This window comes from Rhinolophus ferrumequinum, chromosome 7 (genome assembly GCF_004115265.2).
Source record: "Rhinolophus ferrumequinum isolate MPI-CBG mRhiFer1 chromosome 7, mRhiFer1_v1.p, whole genome shotgun sequence".
Classification (NCBI taxonomy): Eukaryota; Metazoa; Chordata; class Mammalia; order Chiroptera; family Rhinolophidae; genus Rhinolophus; species Rhinolophus ferrumequinum.
This window is the reverse complement of record NC_046290.1, coordinates 50,930,589-50,949,160: the sequence shown is the minus strand read 5'-3', so window position 1 is coordinate 50,949,160 and position 18,572 is coordinate 50,930,589. Positions and strand designations below refer to the sequence as shown.

Genomic DNA, 18,572 nt, shown 5'->3' with positions numbered 1-18,572 from the left:
TAATAACCTTATATAAGTTTCAGGTGTACAAATTGTAATTCAATATCTGTATACACTATAGAGTGTTCACAACCAAAAGTCCAGTTTCCACCTGTCACCATATATTTGACTCCTTTTACCCATTTCACCCTCCTCTCACCTCTCTGGTAACCACCAGTCTATTGTCTATATCTACGAGTTTGTTTTTGTTTTGTTCTTTTGATTCTTTTTGTTTTATATTCAACATACGAGTGAAATCATGTGGTTTTTGTCCTTTTCCATCTGACTTATCTCACTCAGCATAATATCCTCAAGATCCATCCATGTTGTTGTAAATGGAAGTATTTCATCTTTTTTATGGCTAATATTCCACTGTATGTACAGTTGACCCCTGATCAACATGGGGGTTAGGCACTGACCTGCTGTGCAGCTGAAAATCCATGTGTAACTTACGGTGGCCTCCGCATACACAGATTCCCAACCTCAGATCAAAAATACTGTTTTTGATCTGTGGTTGGTTGAACCCACAGATTTGAAACCCAGGGATACGGAGGGCCAACTGTACATTTATTGAAAAACATTCTTGTATAAGTGAACCCACAGTTCAAACCTGTGTTGTTCAAGGGTCAACTGTATACACCACATCTTTATCCATTTTGTCAATTCTATCAATGGACACTGAGGTCGTTTCTATATCTTAGCTATGATAAATAATGCTGCAATGAACAAAGGGGCACATATGTCTTTCTGAATTAGTGTTTTCATATTCTTCAGATAAATACCCAGAAGAGGAATTGCTTATTCTTAATATTTTGAGGAACTTCCATACTGTTTTCCATAGCGGCTGCACCAATTTACGATCTGACCCAAGAGAGTATGAGGGGTTCCCTTTTCTCCACCTCCTCAACACTTGTTATTTTTTTATCTTCTTGATAATAACCATTCTAACAGGTGTGAGATGATATGTCATCGCGGGTTTCATTTGATTATCCCTAATAATTAGTGATGTTGAACATCTTTTCATGTGCCTGTTGGCCATCTGTGTCTCTTAAGGAAGGTTTTATACTCTATTCCTTCTCCACTTCCCTGCCCCACAGGTATTCTAGCTTACACATCAAAAAAGGAAGTTTGAATTATCCCCTTTGCCATGATATCCAAAATTACACACACCTTTTCCAAAAGATAAGGTATGAGAAATAAGAAAACAATACATGCTTCTCTTTCTGTGCTCACCTACCTATTATTCGTAAGTAGGTAAATCCATGTGTTGAATCAATTGAAAAGGAGGATTATGAAAGTAAGAGCAGCTGTGTGAGTGACCAATTTCAAATGACAGCACTCTTCTCAAATCCCAGAAATCAATTTTAACTGGTGGCAAAGGTATTCATTTCCATAATTTTACCACCTCAAGACTGCAGCATATCAGAAACATAATAACCAGATTAAGGAAGGATAGACCAAGAAAACATAATAAAAAAAGGCCACGATGGTAGCCTTTACACTAAATTATAAACTATCCTTTTACAATTTTAAAGGCAATAATTCTCTCCTTACAAGAAAATGTACATTCATAGAAGCCCTTCCACTTGCAAATGGAACACTTTCTTTGAGATGATTTTCTACCAAGTTTTAGGAATAGCAAAACTGTTAAAAGAATGAGAAAAAAACACAAAACACTAGCAACATCTTTCAATAATAAAGCTCCCCCGAGTCATTTACAAGTGATTAAATGCCACGATTCAACAGTAAGACAATCCTCAGACACTAGGCTTCTTTGAGCTCTTCTTACAGATACTAAAGTAAATGTAATGCACCAAACAGTTTAGATACTATTTTCTGCCAACACAAAAACATTAAGTCATTATATGCTTATTAATTAAGTCACAATACCACTCTACACAGCTATGTGCAATCAATAAGAAAGAAAATCAGTTATTCTATTCAAATATTAACGTATTTGTATATTATTTCCCACATGCCTTTTATCCTCAAACAGAACAGTACTTTACAAAGCAATTATGCAGCAACTAAACTTAATACTCTTGCAGAGAAGCCCAAGCCATCTCACCTAACACTGCTAATTTATTAATTTGTCTTCTTTGCTATAAAGTTTCATGTTTTTCCAACATTAGATTACCTTAAAACCAATTTTAGCTTCAATTGGCAATCTATTTTAATCTAAGTATTTACAAATAATCTTAAAGGAAATGCATTTTAAAACGTCAAAAGATGCAGTTTACTAAGCATTAGACTTCAGTCTAAACCATTTCTTATAATCCATGGTAAAAAAAAGTTCAATTGGTCAAAGAACATAACCACTAACCTGTTATAATAATTTGATTTTCTAGTTTGCTAACCAAAACTGACTAAATCTGGGGAATAAACTGAGCTGCCAACATTTGCAGGCAACTATGTGTAACATGCTATAAATAATGCACACACAAAAAGAGTAGAAAGAATCTGGAAAGAAAGTTGGATTGTTTAGAATTAAGGATGTTTGGGGTATATAGAGAATGCATGAATTTAAAATGTGGAAAATGCAGGTTTGCTAAATTTGAAGACTCACTGATGGACACAAACTGAGTCAGAAGGTAAATGGCTCTGAATGAGAATACAACATGCCTGCAAAGGATGATTTCACAAGGGCTCAAGTACAACAAACACAATATAAAGATGCACAATTCATATTTGCAGAGGAAAGGAAGGACAGCCAGGGAACGGGCCTAGAAAGTAAAGAGTAAAATTATTTCTGCTGCAAAAGCTGACACATGTCTCATGAAACTTTGGAAAGTTATTCTGCTCTATTGATTCACTTAAAAGAAATGAAGAATTGTATGAAACATGAATTAAATATATTGGCCTGATAAGTAGAACACTTCTGCCTTTCCCTTATTTCTTTCTAGTTTTCCTAAGGCATGCCGTTTTTTTTCCTGCCTCCCCAATCCAATCCTGGTAAGAATGAGGTTCCTCAACCCACGAGTCTCAATTATGGGTATTTGAAACAAAGCTCTGCTAACTGCAAAATTTCTCTAGGGCAAGGACCCACAACTTTTATCAGGTTCTTTAAAGAAGTCAGTAACAACAGTTAAAAAATTTATTTTTCATGACCCAAATAATCACTGCAAGAGAAAAAACTACAAAATCACCCTGTGTGACTTACTCCTTTCCCCAGTGCTATTCAATTTGGTTTCTAACCCAGTAACCAATTACAAATATAGGAGGAGAGGAAGAAGACACCTACTATGTTTAATTATGGAGTCCCCATCCTGTCCCCTGCCCATCAGTTCAAGGGTCACCTCTCTGACTTCAGAATAGTATGACTTCTACTATCCTTGAGGATCTTGGAATAATTTTTGCTGTCCTAGACATAAAATTTAGAACCTAAACTCTTGCACATAGTTTCATAACTTTCTTCCCTACTCTAATTTGTCAAACCCAAGACTGAATGCTTCCTTATTTTTTGCTTAATTAGGAAGATGTTTAAGAAACAACAGAAAATCCTCAAGTAATATCTTCATCATTAAATGATTAAGACATGCACTAATTCTCTGCTTATGAAAAGGGGTAACTCAGGACTAGCTCTGGGGCGGCTCAAATGGGAGAGGCCTATCCTAGCAATGAAACTGGATCTGGGGCCCCTTAGATCTATCAGGTTTGTCTCCTCGACTGACTAGTAAGGACCAGTGCCACGCAAATTTTCCACATTCACAAAATACACTGCTCAACTCTGATACTGTTTTGTAAAACTTTAAATTATTTTTATTATTTTGGTCAATCATTGCTTATTTGTTAATAACTGTTATTTGTTAATTATGCTAAAATCTAATTTTAGAAAGTATATGGGCTACTGACAGTAATGACTAATTCTGATACTTTAAAAATTGAGCTTCAGATTCTTTACTTCATCATAATTTGACTTCATTGTACTCCTGGGGAAGTCATGCATTTAGTTAAAAATGTTAGCTGCAAACATGAGAGGTATAGAAATAAACTTTAAAACAGATCAAGGAATATCTACTGAACACCTACTATATAAAAAAGCACTGAGGGATTTGAGGCATTAGAAAACAACAACAACAAAAATCCATCTTTGTGTCCTACAAACTTATAATGTATTTTAAAAGGGCAGGAGAGGTCCATTAAGAGAAAAACACGGGGCAGCAGTTATGGATAAATGATGTGATGTGTATGTAATGAGAGCTCTCTTATCTCTGAATTTCTTACAGAAATTCTTCCAATTTTTCATAGTGGGGAGAAATGACTTTCTACGGGGGGCGGGGGGGTGCATTTAATCTGGCCCTGAAAAGAAAGGTGGAACTTAGACAAGCCAAAAAAAAAAAAAGGGCAAGACACTGGGGCAGTGGAGGGCAAGTCATGTAAAATGCAGCATGTGTATGGTGAGTCCAGTGAATAATGGGTAAAAGAGCTTGGCTAGAATAATGAAAGGATCATGTAGAGAAGAGAAAGAGTGAAGAGTGGCAGGCTAACCAAAATATGGATAACTCTGAATTCCAGGAATTTGGACATTGTCTACAGGAATGGAAGAGTTCACTGTGCATGGGTGTGTGTGTGCGCGTGCGCACATACCACCATATAATAATGCAAGTGTGAAAAGCAATGCTTTAAAATAGTTTGGGAGCAAGGTATAGAAAGTCTACATTTCAAGACACTGGAGGAAAACTAAAACCAGCCCAGGAATGAAACAGGGAGAGATTAAACTAAAATGGCTGCAGGAGCAACATGGGAAAGCAGTAACTAATGCATGAGTGATTCCACAGTTCTTCTGCTACAAAATTCGTATTTAACATTTCTGAATTGGTATGTATTTACAAGCAAACACGTACATAAACAGTTTTGCTTTGCCCACAGAGAAAAAACCCATTGCAAAATTGATCATGTGTCATAATCAATGGCTTCCTGGAACCAACAAACACCAGATTTGGAAGAACTGAACAGTTCTGAGAATAAATGGGAGTGAAGCACTTCCAGGAAAATAGCAAAGACTCCGAACTAAAAATGGCTGTTCCAGATAGAGCCACAGACCAGCAAAGGGTTGGCAGGTGGAGGATGCGCTCTGGATAAATGGAATGAATAGGAAAACAGCAGGACATCCAGATGCAAAGGAAAAGTTGGAAATGCAGGACTAGAGCTTTGGGATGAGGGATGAATGAGCCCAGGGTAGGAGAGTAATACTTCACTGAATATCTTAAGACTCCAGGGACACACACAGAATCACACACACACAGAATCAAACACCAGTTTCAAAAAACAACCTATTCATGTATCACATAGGAAACTGACAAAAACCAACAATTTATAAAAACTCAAAAACGTTATCTCCAAAAACCATGACCTGTGGCACCACCGTGATGTGCTGCAATCCTCTGTTATCAATTATTCCATTGCACTTTCCACGACGGCTACTTGACCCTAAAGGTATTTCAGTATATCCAGCCCTGCTATACTTTTCAAGTCATTAATCTAGAAAAGGGGTTTAGGATTATCTCCAGAAAAAGCCCTTTGCAATAACAGTGCCATTCTTTGGTAAAGACTAGAGTAAGACGTGGCACATATTTTCTATAATGGCTTCATACTTCAGAAAGTGAACATTGTGAGACAGGTTCAGTTAGCAAGCTTACCTATACTTATATATACAATTCAGAGGTGACATAAAGCAAAATCTACGTTAACCATCACACCCTGGACCCCAAAGTACTTGACCTTCCATGTAATATCAAATCAAATATATCTATAGAATAAAAAATAATTACATTATTTATAATACTAAAGAGAACAAAGGTATGCCCAATTGTCTTGGACCAGATTAATTTTCCACTCCTTCCAACCAAACATGAATGCTAATTTTCAAAAAAACTGACTTGTAAAAAAACTAGCATATGCAAATACCTAAATTCTCTTCATAAGAAAGAAAACTCTGGGTCCTTCGAAAAACATACTAAAGAAATAAAGGTGGGAAGAAAAGTCAATTATTAAACATGTTGCACCCTAAAGACACATTTGTTTGCTTTTTTTTTCCCCATAAAGACAATATTTTAAATGGTGGTTGGACTTCTTAATCAAACAAATCACAAAAATGACTACCCACAACAGGTAAATTTGTACAAGTGCAATGAAAGATATTAGGATACAATATTTTTTAAAAATTAAGATACTGGTCAGGAAAAAAACAAAATGGAAAGGAAATACTGGTCAGGAATGCCAGCACTTAAAAAAAGAATAAGTTCAACTAGAAAGAATGAACAGAATTTGTAGTGAAACTCAAGGGCAGGACCAGTTTTGTATCCTATGGTTTGCCTAGCACCTGGCATAACAACAATTTATTGAATAAATGATTGATGAGGAGACTTGAAGGCATTTCTAAGGGCTTCCAGAGGTTAATGTGTACTATTTTCTTTAATAGTTATTTCAATTGGAATATTTACAAATCAACTGTGATCAAGGTTGTCTGGGATGCTAACAAACAAAAGGGAAGTGGAGTATAGAAAAAAATGGAAGAGCTTATCAAAAAAAATTGATTTTGAAAAGGACTATCATAATACAATCACTACGTCACTTTACAGAAAAAAAACAAACCAAGGCAGAGGCTAAGTAACTTGCCTTAAGTTAGGCAGCTGGTGAAAGGTGTAAGTAAGGGGCGACCCCCCTGCAGCCTAAGTGAAGCTCTTAACCACTGCCCCATGTGTCCCTACTCACAGCCCGTCTACTGTTTTTTCCTTATAGGAAAGATACCAATCTTTTAAGTCTAGGATGACTGAAAATACGATGAAATATTTCACTGAAAAGGAAGACACGAAGAGTTAAGTGGGAAGTGGTGTAATCATATAAGATGAAAAGAGAATAAAATTCCAATTTTGGAATTCCTTCCAGTTTTTATTTAGCAAACCCACAAATATGCTGAATACTTTTGATAAGAAATATCTGATTCTCTATCCATCTCGTTTAAGATAATTTCCACCAAGACAAATAAAATAGTCTTATTTAAAGTTTTAGGTCTCACAAAGCTCAGTGTATAGAGTAAAACTTGCTTAAGAGCCACCTCCAAGGCCCTCCAGGGACCAGAGACTTGATAACACACTTATTTACAAGCATCTAGACAGGTTTCACTGTCAGCTGGCATATCATTTCCTTCTACTAAAATAATGAATGCTATTCAGTCCTATGAATTGCTCAAGTTTAAATGTTGCTACTCTAAATTCTACTCCCCTTTCTCTCTTAATCCATTTTTTTTAAACACAACTGATTGTTTATCTACACTCTGAGGTCGGTTTTTGGTTAATTCTTCATTGTTTAAACCCTATTTGTCGTAACATTTTCATTTAGCAACCCCATTTTCATTTACCAAAATTCACATCACCTAATATAAAAGAAAAATAAAGAGGAAGGGCTTCCAAATAAAAATAAAACAAGAAGTTAACATCCTTAATTGCCCTCTCCCGCATAGCCAGGAAAAGTTCACCAATACGTAAGATTATTAAGTAAAGTTATGAGGGGCAGGGGATTATAATATTAATTATTTGACGGTATGGACTAATTACTTAAAATGAGAATAGACAGTGAGAAGGAAGAGGTAGATTAGGTCTGAGATTAGAATATACCAAATTCCCTAGTTCTACTGTAGGGGGAAAAGTAAAAGAAAATGTTTTGGGGAGAAAATTAATTTTCTTTAAAGGAAGATATATCTGTGAAGACTTTCAAGGAAAATTATCACACAATCCAAACCAACTCACCCTTAGCAAGCTGAATATAAGAATTTACAACAGATATTTAAACAACAGTATAAACATTTATTCTTCCTGTGGTTATAGAAAAACTGTATTTTTATAAATGAGTCTATATAAGACATATGCATTCTGTCTCACATTAGAGCGTTATGCATCATACATGCAGGCACAAATTTAAATTGGCCTCCTTTGGGATTACAAGGTTCTCTAATCACAGACAATATTGTTGATTACAGTATATGCACATAATGAAGGTTTTCTAAAAACAATCAGCAGCCAGCCACTGCTAATGTTTTTGTGTAGTGAGGAGACACTGACCATGCATTGCAATTTGACAATGGTTAAGTTTATCAGCCTCACTCCCTTTATATACAGGAATGAAGATAGTCCAGGGGTTAAGTTAAGAAAGCTGGAATCTGTCAGGAATCTGGATTTGAATCTGGTTCTCATATACCAGGTATTTTCTCTTAGGAAATTTATTTAATCTCTTTGAACCCGGTTCCTCTTATTCAAAATCCCTACCTCTTAGGTTGATATGAAGATGAACATAAATAAAAGTGAACATTTACGAAGTGTTTACTATTTTAAGTACTTTACATAAAACCAATTTTTAACTCACTCTATGAAGCAGCAGTATCATTCTCCTCATTTTACAGATGAGGAAGCTAAGGCACTGAGAGAATTAGGTAGGCCCAAATCCACAACGCTATTAACTGAAGGAGCCAGAACTCAAACTCACTTGAACCCTACCTCTTACTTCTTACCTGCATGCTAAGATAATGCATTTAAAGACCTCCCCACAGTGTTTAATCCACAGGAAGCATTCGATAAAGGTTAGTTATTGTGATTATTGAAAACTAGATCTCACATACTTTTCTACACATGGGTCACTCCAATTATGACTCCATTAGTGTCAGTAAAGAGCACAGAGGCTCACCTAATTAGGAAGAAAGGCTTAGAGAAATAATTTTAGTAATTAAACCTTCGTTTTGTAAGTTTAACTTCAGCAAGTTCAAAAACTGATGGGAAAAGTTTTAATACTGAAACTATAGGGAAAAGCATACAAGTACAGGTAATGAACAAAGTGAGGCCAAAAAAATAAACATAAAAACAGGACAAAACACTACTGCCCGCTTCCATGCCCTCCGCACCCCAAAATTAATTAGGGCTTTTTTAAAACCTAAATACTCAAGCAACATCAGAAGTGCTATGAGTTGGACAGTCATATTACTGCAGGGAGACCAAGACCTGAACACAAGCACATAAAACAAGTGGCTCAAGTTCTAACCCTTGCCACACTATGCCTTTAAACTACCCTGAAATCCTTAAAAAGGACACTGCAACCTCACTTTACAAATAGGAAACTAGGGCCTAAAGACGTTAAGTGACAATCTACGGTCCAGCAACTAGCATCAAAATTAGGATGAAAACAGATTTTCCTGCGCCATGTCCAATAAGTTTTCTTTCCATTAAGTGCTATTACAGACTGTAGTGATACGCTGCTTATTAATAAAAATACCCTGCCTTACCTAATTCCTATCAACAAGACGACTTGGTAGCCAATTTTATTTTCATAAAGAAAATGATCATCCTTGTTTATCACTGTACTCTCCCTGTGCTTACATTCCTTGAATGTACTAATATTTGTTGAATAAGCCCCAAGCCATCACACCCTCAAACCTTGAAGTTACAAATAAAATCCCAAATCATTAAAGGAATTTCATACATTCATTCTTAAGACCATTCTCCTCTATAAAATGTCCAGCCCACCAGGCCCCTTTTCATTTCATAGCCGATTTTACAAACACACACTACAGAACGGAAAGTCTATTATATACAATTATGATCATATAAAATTTAAAACTGAAGGACAAGCATAAAAAAGACAATTCCCTCTATTTAAGAAAACTCACGAAATTTTCTAACTTTTTCCTGAATGAATTCTTCTCTGCCCCTGTGCAGTTTTAATAACATAGATACTGTGTTAAGACTAGTTGGTATTAACAGTCCCCTAAAAGAAGCTTGAAAAGCCAAATGAACTTCACCATCTCTACCAAAAAAATAAATAGCACCAAGAATTATTATTTAGTCTTCCCTGCCTGTGTTTCTTACCCTGGCAATTTAATTTTTCTATCAACAACTGAGGGAACAGGTCAGATTCATAGGGAGCAGATTCTGGCCTATCAAAGAGTGAAAGGAGCCATTGGCAACTTCCCATTACACAAAAAAATAAGCACACATACATTTAACCATCAATGGAAGGCCACCTCATGCTTTCAAGTCCCACTTCCAATATTCTACAGTCAATGGAAGGTCAAATAAAGTAGCAATGGAGAACAGTGAGAGACTGATTAATTAAAGTTACATGTCAAGATTTGGGGAGTAGAAATTGCGAATTCAAACATACAGCTGTATGTTTGACAAACCAAACCAAACCACCCACTCACTTTATTTCTTCAACGCACACCCCCTTCTACTCACATTACCAAAGTGTCTGTCAAAGTTAACCTTGTTTTAGCAAGGAGGAAACATACCCAATCTCATGTCTGTGAAGTATCTGGTGGACTGGGCATCAAGTGATGTTAAATGGCAGGCAGAGAAACCACCAGGTACGTTATTTATCAGCAAGGCTGCCATCCTGCCACCAGGCTCCATATTTCTGCTTTACAGAAGTGCTATTCTAGAGGCATACATTCATCTTTTTTTCTATACTTATCTCTTTTTTTCCGGTGATATGAAAAGTGGCCCAAAGTTTATTTGGGCACAGGACTGAAGAAAATGATTAGTATCCAAGTTGTTATCTTATAGTTTCCAGCTTTCAAGTCTTTCATCATAACTCAGGAATCCCACAAAATTAACTTGGCTTCATTATTCCTTAATTGTTTTACAGTAAGATAGCAGTTTGCACTATTTTTATGGGGATTTTCAGGCAGAATAGCTCTATGCACTGCAACCATATTATATCCTTCTCAAACCCGCTTCTACTTCTGTGTTTTCCTGAAAATAAAACCAGGTCTTATATTTTTGCTCCAAAAGACGCATTAGGGCTTATGTTCAGGGGATGTCATGCTGAAAAAGCATGCTAGGGCTTATTTTCAGGGAAACACAGTATTAATACCTAATCATGGGTCAAGCTCACTGGCCCAATAAAAGACCAGCATCCTAGGGCTCCTAAAAGACTGTCACTTCTCTAAGTTGGGGTTTCAGCAAGGCTCCAGAGTTTTAGAACTGACCTTAGATTTCCAGAAAAATTAGGAAAGTCACAATCGGGAGAAGGGTGCTAAGCAGTCTTCTTCAAGCTATTCGCCCCTTCTGTTAAATAAACTCAGAAGAGGAGTTGTTTATAGCTGAGTCATTTTAAGATACAAAAGAAAACAGTGATTGGGCACTCTTGTCTTAACATAAATCCATTCTTGCACCCCTAGGTAACCTCTTTCTTGTAAAACACAGCATGCAGACACTACTCTATACCATGCTTATCATAATTAATTTAAAACAAGAGTTATCTTAATTTAAAAGTCATTATAGAACTGACTAGAATTTTAAAATACTGCCACTCTTCTACTCTTGGGAGTGGAAAGTGATACCCCCTCTGATGTGTTCAGGGAAAACAGGCATGACAGAAAAGGCACACATTTGGACTAAGACAAATCTAGGTTTGAATCTAAGAGTTTGGTCACTCCTTAGCTGTTTAACACTGGTCAAACCTGCGTAACATCTTCAAATCTCAACTTCTGCTTCAGCGAAATAGGTAAAAACACCACTTAGCTCAAAAGATAGTGGGGGGATGAAAGGAGATAGGTAATGTGAAGCACCCAATATCTAAGTAGCCAATAAATATTACATTCCCTGAAAGAAGTGTTGAGTTGAAAACTCTGAAGAATCCTTATTACATGAAATAAGAGAACATTAACACTTTCTGGAAGTCTCCTATATAAGTGCCACTTTATTAGACACTTTTTCATACTATCTTAATTAAATCTTAAAATACCTTTTAAGTATTTTCTCCATTTCCCCGTTTTAAAGAGTTTAAACAACTAAACAGGTCATATAAATGGTGAGTCTGTATTTGAATCCAGGTCTTTCTGACTCCAAACCCTAGGTAGTTTCTGGCTACTGTATGCCTTACATGGCTACTTTTGAAATACGCAATGCTCTCAAACAGTGGTTTCAAATGGAAAGAAGTTAAAATTGAGAACAGTTTTACAAACACAATCAATTCCAAAGTGAACACTGACTTATAGATTTTAATCAAGCCTACCATTATAGTTAAGGTTTATTATCTAAAGAACCACAACGAATTACCAAGAATAGTTATCCACATACAGAAATCTATTTACAAAACCCAGGTCATCAAAGGTAAGCCACAATATGGGCCGCCCATGCACACACACTATAATGATTCTCAGTTCTGACCAACAACCAGGGCTACTGCTGAAACCATTCCAAGAGGCCGTGGTGGCACATGATTCATTCAGGGATTGAGTGCCTACTGTGTAAATAGCACTACTTACAGTAAACCCGTCTACAAGTCCAAGACAAATCTACCATATAATAAATTTCACATTTCACTGTATTCAAGATTGATTTGAGGTCCTAAGCAGAATACAATTCTTATGTCATCTAAAAATAATTTCTCATTAGTATTGTATGAATTGTAACTCCTCACAAACTATTATTTCCAGTCAGATGACCAAATTTGTGAATCATTAACAAAAAATTTTAGCAAAAAACTTAAGGTTTAATTCTTCAATATTTAACAAGACAAGGATATGGGAGTACTTCTAATAATCCCATATTTAATCATAAGTATATTCCAAAAATTAAACTCCAATATAGTTTACAAGGCACAGCAGCCTATGTGCTAATTTACAAAACACATGATTTACAATTGTGGCTTTAAAGCTCTTTTTGAAAAACATCTTTAAGAGTTTGATAATTTCTCTCCAAAAATGCAAATATGCTTATGCATATAAAACTTTACATGCCCATTAAACTCCATTTATAGCTCCCCTCAATTTACAGGGACTTCACCAACCCCAAATAAAGACTCCTTATTTAGGAAGTTATTTACAGTTTTAAGAGATTTTTTCTCCTAGTTTTTAAACAGCATGGTCCCTGGAATAATTTATATTTACCATTTTATAAAAGTTTATTTATCCACAACTTTACATTAAAAGGACACTTCTTCCAAATTCTTTAAACTTTTGCGATACTAAAAAAAAAAAAACCAACAAAAACCTCTGATGTCCTTTGTCCACTAATACTAAGAGTGCTCACAAGATGTGTGGCCCTGAAGTAGGGGTGGCAAAGAAGAGACTTATAAGATATTGTGAAGGCCAGCGACCTTGAGAAATTTACAATCTATTTGTATAGTCTATTAAAAACAAACAAACAAACAAAAAGAAAACCACTGCTTTCAACAATTTACTAACCATTTTGAACAAAAACAGGTGTGGTCTTTAGGCTGAAATCTTTAAATGGATAGGAAAAGGAATTTTGTAGGAAAAAGGACCAGAAAATAGATTCCGAGAAATTAAAGAAGGAAAAACAACCAAACAACTAGATTTTCTAAGTAACATATACCTAAGAATGTGTTTGATTTACCAGATATACCTAGTTTGAAAAACTATAGCCAATTTCACAAGTTAAGTCAATCTGAGAATTGGGAATACAAAAACACCGAATTAGATATATAAACACTCAATAGAATCAATAATACAAAAATGACACAAGTTCTATAATGATTTTACCTTAAAAAAAGAAAATGTTCTAAAAACTTAAGATAGCAAAGAATGTAAGCAGCTGGGGAACAAAAAAAATACATGGGTAACGTGCTATACACCCCCATTATCATGCCCATGGCAGACATCACTAATTAATCACACCATCCTTACCCTACACTGAGCCTCATACTTTCAACATAACCTTCCAGCAGAAATCAGGGTGGGCATTATAACTGAACCTATTTGTTGTCTTTGATAGCTATTTTACAAATACTGTTCAAGTCAACAATATGAAGCACCCAAAGTTTATATATCTAACGTTCAATGAATTTATACATTTCATTTATTTTGAGGGGTTTCCCAAAACAAAAAAATCCTCTTTAAAAGTTTAAATTTTTCTCTGTCAAAGACTATAAAATATTACGGTCAACATAATCTTAATTAAGAAAATATATTCTTTTTAAAAAATGTAAACACTCCCCCATGAAAGAGTTCTAGAAAACTGTAATTAACTCTATTTTTGGCAACCCTCATTTTTTAACCAATTTGAATTTAAAAACCAGACAAAATAACTTTTCTGAGTATCAATAAAATTAAAACTAGACATGCTCACATCACTTAAGAGTTTTAAAAAAAGTTTTTTTGTTTTTTTTTTTTTTTTTACATGCATGTATGTGTCTATAAATGGAGTAAGAGAAAGAAGCACAAGCTTTGTCCTTGCAGCTTAAAAGAAATGCAGGTCAATATTAGCAAAACTCTAAAGAGAATATATGTGACCGTTTAAGATTTGTGTCACTTCCTTCCAAAAACAATATAAGGCAGAACACACCAGAAATGAGATGATAAAAAAGGAAATGAAAACAGATCCCTGGAACTCTAGGATCATATTATGATTGGGTAATGTTTAGCATAAAGTAAACTAACAGGAAAGAGTGAAAACCTGGATTCAGGAAGTTGTAACAGAGCATTAGGGGATAAGAAAGAAAGAGTTATTTCCTAAATCCTCAAATCTAGCAAAGCAAAATAAGAAATATCCTACTAAGAAACCAGGAGGCTCCAGCTTCATAGCCTGAATAGCAGGATTCAAGTATTATATAAATATAGGCAAGGTTAACAGATGACAATACAATTGTCAGGTAAACACCATAGAGGTATTTCCCCACCCCAAGTCCAACTTTAATTGGTACTAATACAAAAAAATAATAAATTGCTTTGAGAAAGTATCTGTTAGTATTCATTAGGGGAAACTAAGTATATCTGAAAATACTTTTTTGGTAAAGCAGCTGTTAAATAGTCATGACCTCAAATTATATGTATCTTACGCATTGTTGAGTTCCCTATGTATACCTATTCAGACCTTTCACCCGTATTTCCTGTTACTTTAAGGATTAAATAGTTGGAATGAGCTTTTGCACTTTTACTCTTTTGTACAAAAGTGTACGAACCATTCCTGTCCAGGACTTTTTTCTCCCTAAAAGAGGAGTGAAACATGAGCCATCTGTAAAGACTTGAGATATTACTAAAGTGTGTATAAAACCTTTAAAAACACATTTGCATCTAATTGTCATTTGGTGCTTTTTCATTTGCACAGGCCACTCATTTGAAGGAAAATGAATTTAAAATTTGCCTAAGTAGCCAAATTACAAATGAAGGTAAAAACAGACCAACTTTGCTCAAGATAAACTATTTTGACTGAATGAGCATGACACCGAGAAATGACACCAGGATTAATACCTGGGCAGTTATTGCTGGAAAGAGCTTTAAAGACAAAGAGAAAAGCTCTTTTAGCTTATATTTACGGGCCACCTTTTTTTCATACTGGCTTTAATCTTATTGGCAGTACTGAGATGTAAATAGAGCACCTATTACGTATATACAACCTATTTGATAATTGGGTAGAGGAAATCTAAAAACTTATCAAAGGTCCTGCAGAGGGCCAATTAAGGAAAGCCACGGTTTTCCTACCACTGAGAGGAATGAAGCGGGAGACAGGTCACAGGAACCCATCCTTTTCCTTTTCCCTTGTCTGAAAAAACAAGGGTGCCATATGTGCACAGTCCAGACCGAGGCTCCAGCCCTTGGTACCCAGTAACCAAAAGTGATGACTGGAGCCCAGACCAGGATCTTACCTCCTGGATGCGCTTCCTGGCCCGCTGAAGCACTTCTTCGTAGCCCTTTTGCCGCAGCTCGCTAAGGCTTTCGTAATACTCCTCAGGGTCGTCGGTCTCAGTGAAGAGCACCTGGGAGAGGATCTTCCAGCCGCAGGTGTCCAGGCCGTGGCCCAGGTAGACCTGGAGCTGGTAACACAGTGTGTCGATCTCCTGCTCGGTCATCTCCGGTGCGCCCCCGAACAGTACGGTCCACATGCCCGAGGGCTCCTCAGGGAACACCGGCAGGCACGGCTCCAGCTGCGAGTTCACGGAGCACAGCTGCTGGTGCACAGCACGCAGATCCTGGAAGGAGAAGAGCCCGGCCCAGCTGCACTCCTCGGCCGCGGAATCCAGCTCAGCTGCGGGTGGCTGCTGCTCCGCGTCCGAGATGGCCAGGGAGGCCGGGCCCGCTTCGTCCTCCCTCACCATTTCCAACACCTCGATCTCCTCGGAGACCGCCCCGCACGGGCTCACTATCTGCACCGACGACACAGGGGCCTCCCGGGACGCCGGCGGGGCGGCCGTAGCGGCGGCCCCCGCCACATCTCTGCCTTCAGATCCCCTCCGGACTGGACTGGACTTGGCCCGCACTGGGCTCCTGAGAGGGCTCTCTGCCCCTTTGCCGGCCGAACTCCGCAGCAGCGAGTCCCCACGAAGGCTCCGCGCGCTCCGCGGAGAGCCGCCCTCCGCCCATGCCGGGCTCCTCCGGGGCCCCGGGCTCCTCCCCAGAGTCGCAGAGGTAGTGGCCTCGGGCCGCCCCTTGCCTACCGGGCTGCCCGGCCCGCGGGTCCCATCGGATGCCGCTGCGCCGGACTCGGCGCCCCCTCGCGCCCCCGCCTGCTCCCGGGAGCCGCTCCTCTGTCTCTGGGCCGTCCGGTTGTGGCAGGTTATGGCAAACTTGCCTTCAATCTCGTTCCAGGCCACAATAAAGACGAACTTGTGCTTCTCGCGCTCGTCGAACACATGGGGCCGCACAGCCACCCAGTCCGACTCGAGCGTCTCCTCCAGCGCGAACGACATGGTGGCTCTGGCGCCAGGCCGCGGGGGAAGCGACGCTGGCCCTGCCCGCCCGAGAACTCACCGGCTGGCTGCGCCGCGCCCCCCGCTCACCCTAGCCAGGCGCCTTCAGCCATCTTAGCAGCCGGGCCGGTTCGCTTCGCTCGCTCCCCTGTCCCTCCGCACTCGGACCCACCGCGCTCCTTTGTGGCGCGACTCGCGGGAAAGACAATACTCGTCCCTGGAGCAGGTAGTTCACATGGTCACGTGCGGCCGGATCTGTTTACAAGCCTCGCGCTGCGGCAGCGCCTCGCGCCCTCCCGGGCCGCCCCCCGCGCGAGGCCGCGGTGCTGCCTCTGTGGCTCTCTGGAGGTGAGGCGCGGGTCCCGCCGGGCCTGGCAGGCCGGTAGGCAGTCGGGGCCGGTGATGTGCGCGTCTCCGCGGCTCACTTGGGCCGATCTCCCGCCCCTCCTCCTCTTCCCGACGGCACTGAGCCGGCCTGACGGATGGACGCGTCTCCTAAACTCGGCGCTTCACTATCGCCACAATGTTACCATTCGGCTGCTGACGTCGGCGGCTCCACGAGGGACGTAAACACGGGCACGTGCCGCACGCTGGTGACGCGGCGGCGGCGCGCACACCCCGCCCGCCCGCGCGCCGGCCCCGCCCCTCGGCGTCCCCCCGCCCCTCCCGCGAGCAGCCGAGCGCCCGGCTTTTTTCCTGCGTCGGTGCAGTTTCCTCCTCCCGCGGGCTGGAGTTGGCGACTGGCGGGCCGCCGGCTCTGGAGTGGTGAGAGTGGCAGGTGTGCTTTGCGGGACAGGTGGCCTCCGAACCGCAGGAAAAGAGGAACAAAGGCCGAGGAACTGAGGCTCTCGAACTCCAGTCATTCAAAGTAGCTCTCAAATGTAAGTTTGCCTCCATGCCCCCGGGGGAGTCGGACGGAGGAGTCCTCTATTTGGAAAGAGGTACAGTACTCCGTCATGATTCACAGTACGCGAATCATGTGCTCAACTTTATTGGGATCCCCCAGACTGGTGTATTCTACCCTAACACCCTTGAGACACAATTTAAGATATGAAAGGGTAGTGTCTAGAGACAACCCAGTAAACTCCAAAAGAAAATAAAATTAAATGAAATTTCATTCATGCCCTAATAGTGTGAATATTTACATTTAAGTTGATAGGTGTTTTATTGCTTCACGTTCATCATTATGAACTGTTCTGTGAACCTCATCTTGAGGTCACTGGCTTGAGCCCTTTTGAAGTTGTATTAAATTATCAGAGTTCCTAGAATGCACATGCCAAAAAATATATCATGTAAATCTGAAGAATTCTGCTATTGATACTGGACTATGATGAAACACATTCTTAAAATTGCCCAGTGGATCTTATAATCCAGTTTATATTATTGGCATTCTCTTTCCTATTAGTGTCCAATCTATATTGCAAATATTCTGCATCCACAGTGGACTATGAAATTCATTCTTTTACTTTTATCCATGTTTCTAAAATATATGCAAAACCATTTGAATTAATCATGCATTGTCAGGTACACTTACTTTTACCTCAGCGGTGTCCTCAGATCTGAATAAAAAGCCAAAACTTTTAGCCCTGTCACTCAGCCCACCTAGATCTGTTTGACAAAAAAAAAAAAAAAGAAAAAAAGGCACTTTGAGCAGCATGAGCAAAAAAGGAAAAAGACTGGTTTTTAAACCTTTTTACAGTGTTTTATGTGAAGCCACAAATTTTCAAAGCTTGTAACTAAACTTGTATCAACTCTCAAATGCAAGTCAGAGATACATACAGCTTTCAAAAGGAAGAAAGAGAAAACCTGTCACAAAACTATTATCATCTAAGCAAACAGTAGCACATTATAGAAAACTTTCCCATATTTTCTGCTAAAAAGCTACTCCTAAAAGTTTTTCTGATAAAAAGTGATGACGTGATCACTAAGTCTCTTCTTGTAATACATTATAGATA

At 39.0% G+C, this 18,572-nt stretch overlaps 1 protein-coding gene across 1 annotated transcript in view; it reads right to left on the bottom strand.

Moving 5' to 3' along the window:
• Positions 1-16,750, bottom strand: part of JMY (junction mediating and regulatory protein, p53 cofactor) — an 86,005-nt gene extending 69,255 nt beyond the window's left edge. Inside the window, exon 1 of the mRNA XM_033110198.1 lies at positions 15,577-16,750. Coding sequence (XP_032966089.1) covers positions 15,577-16,617 — 1,041 coding nt within the window. The 5' untranslated portion in view covers positions 16,618-16,750. The remainder of the gene's footprint in view (positions 1-15,576) is intronic.
• Positions 16,751-18,572: the final 1,822 nt, after the last annotated feature.